The sequence below is a fragment of the Limulus polyphemus genome, unplaced genomic scaffold, assembly GCF_000517525.1.
Source record: "Limulus polyphemus unplaced genomic scaffold, Limulus_polyphemus-2.1.2 Scaffold118, whole genome shotgun sequence".
Lineage (NCBI taxonomy): Eukaryota > Metazoa > Arthropoda > Merostomata > Xiphosura > Limulidae > Limulus > Limulus polyphemus.
The window spans coordinates 393,359-403,561 of NW_013665728.1; the positions used below are offsets into that span (position 1 = coordinate 393,359).

General features: G+C 34.0%; 1 protein-coding gene across 1 annotated transcript in view; it reads right to left on the bottom strand.

Annotated features, from left to right (window-relative positions):
* Positions 1–5,056: 5,056 nt before the first annotated feature.
* LOC106472149 (calcium-binding protein NCS-1-like) overlaps positions 5,057–10,203 on the bottom strand; it is a 33,743-nt gene continuing 28,596 nt past the window's right edge. The window contains exons 4-6 of the mRNA XM_022401648.1: positions 7,690–7,779; positions 6,122–6,200; positions 5,057–5,139 (exon numbers count right to left, since the gene is read on the bottom strand). Coding sequence (XP_022257356.1) covers positions 5,057–5,139; positions 6,122–6,200; positions 7,690–7,779 — 252 coding nt within the window. The remainder of the gene's footprint in view (positions 5,140–6,121; positions 6,201–7,689; positions 7,780–10,203) is intronic.

Below are 10,203 nucleotides of genomic sequence, written 5' to 3' on the forward strand. Positions count from 1 at the left end.
GCTGGCATAAGTACTTTATAGTGAAGAAAATTACAAGTGAAATCATCATGAAGATTGGATTTGTAGATCATGTTATCATTTCGAGCTCAATTTGTGTTACTGTCGCACTATAATTTGCCGCTCCCTTTTTCCCCATATTCAAAGTATTCTTACATCGGAAGTAATCCATAAAACAGTCTGCAGTGTCTCTTTAATATTTTATAATATTTTTAACTACATTGACTCAATCGATTTCCGGATAAGGTGTATCATAAGCTTCGACTTTCTGATAATAGTGAACACATTTCTTTTTTTTTAAGCAACTGAAACGAAGTGCTAATTTTTAAAGTAAACTATTTTCAGTACTCTTAAGCTCGTAGTATAATTATTATCAAAATTTTCAAGAGAGAATAAAGTTGAAAACTATATATATCTTTTCAAAAATGCAATGACGAACATTTGAAAATGTCGTATGTAGTTGAAATGAAACATATAAAGAAAATAATTACATCAGTGTTCTTAATGTGTGATTAAGAAAGGCAACAAACAAAACTTTGCAAAACGCGGATTAGCATGGCAGGAAATGTCCTAAAACTTCATTCCCACTAGATTTATTTGCCAAGATTGATTTCCTCTGCTCATTGCATTTACTATGACATAATGAGATGAGAAATGCTTGGTGCCATTTTTTTATCTGGGGCTTAGTATAATTTTGGGGGCCTGATTTAGAGTACAAACTACGCTCAAATTGTTTAAAATAATGGTAAATTTCAAAATGTTTAAGTGTATATAAGAAAGATAACGCATTTCACCCATAAATAAAATGCATTCAATGAAATCATGGAGTGCCTGGTATTGTTAACACGTCCGTAGCATTTTGAATTATTGCGGACGTCAGGATTTTACGGGTTTTTTTCATCACTTGAAACACATACTACACGTGGTTGGTCTTCTCAAACGTAATGTTATTAGACTATACAAATTAACTTAACGCTTGATCATCAAAACTAAACTCTGAAAAACTTACTGGTCAAGCCATTTTATAACCTGCAATGAACATCTAATCAGTATTTAATCACCATCGTCCTCATCTAGATGGTAATCGGTTGTATTGTCATAGGCATTTGCATATTGATGTACATTGCAAATTGCTTTTCATGCACGAGCATTTTCTGTTAGCATTACACTGTTCATTGCATCCACGTTTCACAAGCTGGTAGCTGTAAGGATTTAACTGGCACGTTAATATTACTGTTTTTCTCCCAGCCATTCTCGGTGATAAGTGGAATATTGAGTGCAGATCGACTGTACCAATTGGAGATCATTCAAGCAAACGAGCTCGGTTTATACATGGAACAGGAGCACCTACTGTTGGTGGTAGTTTTTCGGCTTCATAGATGTTCCTTTTGAATATTTCCCATCTCATTTCGTTCATATTAACGACGTGTTTTCTTTGCGTACACCAAACAAACAAGCTTCTGTAGAATCTCTTCTTCTAATTTGCGATCTATTATTTCCTTCCCAAAGAGATCTAGATAGTTTACAATCTCAATAGAGGGCTTTAGACCGAAGCAAACCTTCAATCATCTTTTCTTCGAAATACCAGGAAATTTACTTCCCCGGTCTGCTCCAGAAAACATGTGGAGTCCAAGAAACCATCTTGCTTTTTGAGTTCCAACTGCAGAGTACCTCTCACGTATGTTGATCTTCCTTGCATTGGTGCCTTTACCGATAGTAGACCAAACAACTACTCTGATGGAGTATTGGGTGTAGTAGGATAAACACATCTGTGTCAAGTGAATATATGTCAGTAGTAGGAGTGGTCTCGTGTGTCTGCTGTCTTACTACATCCATCACGTGAAGTGGAATTATCGTATCTGCTTCCTCAAGCGTAAGCGTGTGATTTTAATACTCTTATCAAATGTATTGCTTTTGTTAGAAAAGTCGACTGTTACATAGAACACCGCCATTCTTAGTACTTTGGCTAAATGCCTGCAAAAGATATTTGGCAAGATATACTGTGAGTTGAGCCTTTATCTTTGTATGTGAAAGGATAGTTCTTTAAGGACACTATCATATCTTGGTTGTGCTACTAATATTGAATTTCAAATGCCTATGAGGAATCGTTTTATAGCCATTTTAGCTAATATTTCCAAAAAATCTCAAAGATTTTCATTTAGGGAGTGGTGCATGGCCCCTAAAATGAGGGCTTTGGCGTCCACCCTTCTCAACGCCACCCCTGTACTATATCTGTACTATAGGCAGATTTCGTAATAACACGCACGTACGTAGAAGAGGGGGGAGGGTGTCGACTAAACTCCCTATTTTTGTGATGCAAAAAATTATGTTTATATAGTTATAGCGCAGTTGCTTATAGTATATAACGTTTTCTACATAATCTAGATTCTTCTGATGAAGCATTAGCATTTTTTTTGGCTTGAAATAGTAGCATGTCCCTAGACCCCCGTATCATTAGCATGCTTTGCATGCTGATTGTGCTTCGAACAATATCTGTTGATTTTTGATCTCACAAATTAGAAACCGCTTTTCAAACCTTCTGCGTACGGACCTGAATATAATGCCTTGATTTCGTTAACAAATTGAAACTAGAAGTTTAAGAGTTAAAAATAAACCTGGAATCAAAATAGCACAAAAATAGTTGCAAGATAGTGCAAAAATATTCATTTCCTAAAAGGTAAAAAAAAACAATCATTGCAAAATCCAAAAGAAAAAAATGGTATCAAAGTTTCATCCATCACTTGAAGCTTCAAAAAGCCAAAATGAAACTTGCAAATCAGATTTGGCGGAGTGGGATATAAAACCGCTCAAGTGGCGTATACTGGCCGGTGGCTTTGGTTAACGCACTCATATATTTTGTATATATATATATATACTTGTGTAACAGTAATCAAATCATGTAAAAATATCCAAAATCATCATGAAAAATGCGTAACTAAAAATAAATTAGCACTTAGCATAATAAATAATACTAAATTAGCGCCATCTGGCAACTTACTACCCTACTTTGCACCACAATCTTGAGCGATATTCTTCCAAGGTGTTTAATGCACGCTGACAAGCTGAAGTGTTTTCGCCGCACCAATCACCATAGACGACACATATAATCAGTACTCGCACAGTCACTGCGGTCAGTGATGGCAATATCTCGTGTAAATAACATCTTGTGTCACTGATTTTTCAAAACTGCAGTGATTATACTTTTGAGCTAGTAAAGGATGAGATTCAGATATTTTTATATTGACTAAAACACTATTTTTTTTACTCTCCCAAGGCTGTTAAACGCGGTAACACGGAAATACGCCGTTCCGTACTAGACTTTACTTCACTGTATTGAGATTCATTGAATTTCGTCTTACAAGAGATGGCGACTGATTAAAAAAATATGTTTGACTTTTGTGCAAATAAAAAATTAGGTAGCGTCAAAACCGGTGAAGTGATTATTCAGGGTTATTATGTTTTAGAGAAAAGCCACATTGGGCTGTCTGCTGTGGCCACCGCGAGGAATCGAATCCCGAATTTTAGCGTTATAAGCCTGTAGACTTACCACTGTCCCATGGGATGGGTTATTATGTATGTATGAATTCATTGATGAAAAGTGTAAAAAAATATGCAAATGAAAAAAGCCAAAACAACTTTCAAACTATGATACATTTATATGTATATTTCTCATTGTTTTCACTAGATGTAACAAAAGGAAAGCAAACGCGTAGTGATATCTATGATGTTTTTGCACAAGTATCAACAATCGATCGACAACATATTTTTAATAAAGTTATAAAAGCAAGAAGTTAAGAAGATAATTGTTAATAGATTATACTATTAATGTATCATACTAGCAACATAAAAGTCATTAAAATATGGCATACGAGGCGCCCAAGTTTTTATTTTCTCAAAATGTTCAACTGTGTTGAAACCTGATTTTGAACAAGTTGTTATGGATGATATTGATAACATTATTGTCTGTTTATGAACTTGAATAAATATTGTTGTCTGTTTATTAAGCTTAAAAAATATAGATTCGTTTGCTGTTATCCTAATAGCCAATTGAAGTTCAAGTAATTTTACCTCTCATTAGTTGAGAAATTCTTATTATTAAGAAATTTTTATGCCTGTTTATACCTAAAATTTATCACGTGGGTAGATAAAATAACTTACGAAACAATTCGTTTTAGGAGTTGCAAAATAAAGTTTCATAGAAATAACAGTAATTTTTAAGTATCAGGTTGTTTAACAAAGTGAGACAATATTCTACCAGTTTTGACAGAAATAATTCAACAACGATTTAAACTAGAATTTGTAACATATACAAAAAGCACAGTGATGAAGTTATAGATGGTGCTCAGCATGACTTGATGAAATTTGTTTTCTAAACTCTGAAAGACTCTTACTCAGTAACTCTACAGAAAAGAACACCAACAGAGCCTACAAAGTTCAAAGGCACATTCATGTTCACTAAATAAAAACATAACATTCGTACAGTCACTGAAATAAACAACGTTTACGTGACGCGGGAAGTTCTTTGTGAGGTCTTTAAGTTGTCTGAAAGCAGCGCTTTCACAATCACAGGGTCGGTTTTGAAGCCGTTGCAGAAATCAGCACAACTGATCTTTCCGTCACGGTCCTGGAAAGCAAAACGGTCGTGATTACAATTCTGCCAAACACGTCAACCATGTTATAGCGTGGATGAGTTTCTAATTTATTTCTACTTCTGAAGCAATTTTCTTTCTCAATGAGATTTATTAAATACAGCAGTATGTATTATTACAAGATCAGTTTAGTTATAACTATTTTATTTTAGTTGTAATTCTTTACTTCAAATACTTTGTTATTCAACTCTAGTCTGGAGGAAGGTTTTCCAGCTCTCTTGGTACCAGAGATGCACCAGAACAAAGAGTGAACCAACTGTTTATTAAATTAGACAAGGTAATGAAACTGTACGTGTAAAAAAAATAAATAATTAAATTTAAGTAAATATTGTATTGAATCAATGTTATCAACTATGTAGCGTCCGACAATTAATTGCTACTTGAAAATAATGTGTTCTTACAGATCAAGCTCACTGAAGGTATAGATTTCTAAAAACATCTATATCCAAAGTCATTTGTAAACGTAATATTTCTAATAGTTTGCGGCAACCAACTATGAGTTAAGGTAAAAAATTTACATACTTTTTTGCTCATACATTTAATGAATAACATGTTTATGTAACCGTAGTAAGTGAGATGACTTTCTGATTATGCACTTACGCTCTGAACAATTTTCCTGTGAGATTTAGACATTCGCACTGTTGTTTTTCACCGCTAGGGGCATTCCGATTGTATGATATAGACAATGATGGTTACGTCGGACGCAGCGAGATGCTTGACATCGTTACCGCCATCTATCAGCTACATATGAAAATACGGCTTGGCATGCCCCGGTAGTTAGGGCACTCGGCTCGCAAGCCCCCCAGTGGTACAGCGGTATGTCTGTTGAGTTACAACGCTAGAAACTGGGTTTCGATACCCGTGTTGGGTAGAGCACAGATAGTTCAATGTGTAGCTTTGTGCTTAATTACAGACAAACAAACAAACAATCGGCTCACAATCTGTTATTATTCGTTGGTAAAAGAGTAGCCCAAGAGTTGGCGGTGGGTTGTGATTCTAGCTGTCTTCCCTCCAGACTTTCACTGCTTGATTAAGGATTGGTAGCGCAGAGAGCCCTTGTATAGCTTTGCGCGAAATTCCAAACAAACCAAACCAATACATGAAAATATATCTTCCGCAATACTTTTATTTATTTTTAAGCCCTACGAAAATTAATGAAATACACCTTAAAACAAAGCAATGAAACCATAAAGATTTTTTAGAGAAAACAATTAATCACACCAAATTCAAACTAAGTAAAGTATATATATTTTTGTAATAGAATTACATTTAAAACTGTTTCATGAGGTACAAATTTAAAATATATTTTTTATTAGCTAAGAAGTTGAATTAAGTGCCTTTAGAGAAAATGGTCCGAGGATTGAAAAACGAGGTTTATCATTATTTCATCTTCCAAAACTATAAACATATATCTGATAATAACCTGTAGTTGACATTATTAAATAAGACTACATGCATTAGATCAGTGTACTTACAGTTCAGTTTTTCGTCAATAGAGCCATGTGTTGTTACTGAAATAGCGGTGATAAATTCCTTAAATGTGACGACACCATCCTTACAAAAAGAGAACAAGTTTTTTTTTGTTTGTTTTTTTCAATTAGCCGAACACGTTATTACATACAAATATAATTATTAATGACAAGTTAAGAACAAACTTTTAGATCTCTGCTTACGTAATGTATTCTTATAGTAAGGTTCTGTTAAATTTTGTACGTAAATGGTTTGTGACACCTGTAGGTGGCTCTCCAATTCGAAGAACTGTGGTTGTTGTTAAGTGCAAAGCTACGCAATGGGCTATTTGTGCTGTGCCCATCACGGGTATCGAAGTCCAGTTTTTAGCGTTATAAGTTTTCAGACTGTGACACCGCGGGGCTCAACTTGAAGAATTAGAAAATTCTCATCCAGAAATCAAAGATCTTTCGGACAGATATTTTCTTTAAAAAAATTTCGAATACATAAAAACATCGTACTAACTAGTGTTATAAAATTAGGTGGATTTATTATAATTTAAAAGAAGAAACGTTATGAGTCGGATTGGTATGGATTATATTAGCTTACAAAACAAACATACAAGTAAAGTGCAAAATATAACGAGACAAACCATAATATTCGCTCACAACACAAATATAAAACTAAATTTATGAAAAAAATTTAATATCAGCTAAAAACGAGAATTAACATCGAAACCAAAGACATAATATCAGACCATCAATGCCACCCAGTGGCTCAGCAGTATGTCTGCGGACTTACAACGCTAGGAACCGGGTTTCGATACTCGTGGTTGGCAGAGCACAGATAGCCCATTGTGTAGCTTTGTGCTTAACTACAAACAGACAGGCTACCAATAAAACAAAAACAAAAGCACAAAAACTAAAACATAAACTCCTACGAAGAAAAAGATAATCTAAGTGAAGATAAAACTAAAAGCGTGATAAAAACTAAAATGTTTCAAACTAGTCAACAAAAATAAAGATGAAAGCGTGAAGTACAAAAGCAAACTTTTAAAAAAAAGTAATTGGTAAGTTATACATATCTAAAAACTTAAATGAATTTGAGAAGAAATGAGGTCTTTGGTTTGGTGGCTCAGCGGTAAGACTGAAGGCTTATAACACCATAAATCTTGTTTCGATTCTCGTGGTGGGCACGGCAGAGATAGCCTATTGTGTAGCTTTGCGCTTAAGAACAAAAAATAAGTTAACATTGGTTATTTTTAAGATTACTTATTCTATAAGCAATAATTGAGATCACACATAAATATATTATTTGAATTTGAGATTAAATTAGTTTTATTATTATTTGGCTCCTGTTTAATCAAATGAAGACAACTGAGCGAAGAATTTACATTTTACATCGTATTAATATGTGTTGGGGTAAACTATTAGAACCGATTAAAACAACTAGCTAGAATAACATTACCTTCAAGCAAAAAATAACAACATCAAAACCATACATATAAATCACAGGAAAGAAAGTATAAGGAAAGCGATAGATTATGAAAATATATTTCCTAGACGGAAAAAATTATTTACGTGTCATTAATTACCTTGTTAGCATCAAATACGTTAAAAATATAGTCAACAAATGGGGACGGATTTCCAACCGGGAAAAACTGACCGTAAATTTTCTCAAACACCTGAAAAAAAAAGTATATGTATCTAAGGATTTTTTTCATTCAATGTCTTATAAGAAAATGTCTCTGCATTTATGAGAATACTTTAATTTTTTTCTAAGTTTTTTCCATACTGTACGCATCTACAGTGGATGCTTTCGAATTTATTCCGAGACCAAAATTCAAAATATGTCGCTGAAAGATAGTAAACGCTAAATGAACAGAGTTTAAATCTAGAGTTGAATAAATTGATACAAGGTAAAAACAAAACTGTTTTAAAAGTTTGATTTGAAAACCACATAAAACTTAAGGCGTGACTTAAAAAATAATATATTTACACTGTAAGTACTGGAAATATAGATACCATAATTTGGACATTAATAAACAAATCGTTAACACTTTTGCTTATGTTTACTAGTTCTACTGAATTACACCAAACATGCTCACCCTTTCAGCTGTGGGGCCGTTATAGTGTGTTTGTCAATTCCACTATTCGTTGGTAAAAGATTAGCCCTCGTGTACTTTGCGCGAAAATTCAAAACAAACAAACATATCTCCTGAATGTTTTCGTCCAACAGAAGTTTTGGATGAATAAATAGTTTTAGAAAATTCTGGACTGCTGACTGTTTCAATTTTAATTCATTATGCTAACTGAATTGCTGTAATAAACAATTATTCAATATTAGTATAAAAATTATGCTTGCATTAATCTTTATACATGAGTAATAATTCCAGATTTTTGTCAGATGTCGGTAAAACCGGAAATGCAAAATTTTTGCTGAGTGGTACGTCTCGGTTAGTTTGTTTAATAATCCCATATTGAGGCAAAATATTTTTGCTTGCATTAACCATTGCACATGAATAATAATTTCTAGCTAAAACTCGAAACGCAATTTTACCGAATGACATTCCTTGGTTAGCTTGATAGCTTTTATACATTTTATTGCGTTAAAACTTTTGAGACCTTCGTTTTTTTGCTACTGCTCTGTCTCACTGGATCGTCTTTTTCATAGTAATGCAGGCTTTAATATTGCTGAAAATTGAAATTCATAGCTTTTTAAATTAAATTGTTCGTTGGATGGCGCTTTGCGCATTGCTTAAAAGTAACTGATGGTGATGTATTTGTATTTATCAACTAGCCCCCAGTGTACAGCGGTATGTCTGCGGAATTACAACGCTAGAATCTGGGTTTCGATACCCGTGGTGGGCAGAGCACAGATAGCCCATTGTGTAGCTTTGTGTTTAATTACAAACAAACAAACTTATCAAATTATGCTGACTGAATTTTAAGTAACGTAGCTATTTTACCCTTTTCCTCCGTGTGGGGTAGTGGTGAACGTGCTACGCAGCGGATCGAGGTCCAAGTTCGCAGCGCGATCCCACTGAATACGCTCCAAAATTTTAATTGTGACAGTCAATCCCGTTATTCGGTTCAAAGCAAGAAAAAACCTTCGTGGTGACGAATAATTCTTACAGTAGCAAACGTGAATCTTATGTTCTCTGATTTGACTGTTTAGCTCATGTGTTGTTCAATTTGAAAATACCAATACTTGTCTGCTACCTATTGTTTTATATATAAATGTTGCGCTTGATCTTAGAGTTCGGTAGCTAACAGAAAAAATAAAAAACGATCAAAGACTGAAATATCATAACATAGGGACAACAAGGGACCTATTGGTTCATCTAGGCTGTCCCATCTTCTAAACTAAACTAAAACTACTTAAAAAGAACTCAAAGCCAGCCCTTATCATTCACGTAGTCATCAAGCTTTTTCTTAAACTCATTTATATTTACTGCCTCCACAAAATTCGAAGGCAGCCCATTCCAAAGTCCAACAACCCTGTTGGGAAAATAAAATTGTCTTAGCTGAAGATGACTTCTACCCTGCCAAAATTTATATTTATGTCCCCTAGTCCTACTATTCTCACCATTAAGTATGAAAAAAAAGATGATGCTTCAACACTATCAATTTTCTTTATAATCTTAAACACCTCAATAAGATACCCCCCTAACTCTTCTTTTTTCAAAAGAAAACAATCTGAGATATTTCAACCTCTCCTCGTATGACAACCCCTCCATCCCAGGCACCATTCTAGTAGCCCTCCTCTGAACTCTTTCCAACAATTTAATGTTCTTTCTAAGATAAGGAGCCCGAGACTGAACACATTATTCCAAATATGGCTTAACCTGTGTAACATATATAATGAAATTATAACCTCTTTAGACTTGTATTCAATATTTCTGTAGATACAACCTAAAATCCTATTTGCTCTACCACTAACAACAGCACACTGCTTGGATAGATTAAAAAACTGATCATCCATTACACCAGGATCCCTTTCTTTCATAACACTGTTAATATTATTCCCATCCAAATTATAAGTATAATTCAAATTATGATAACCCACATGCATTATCTTGTATATATTATAATTAAAACCCATCTGC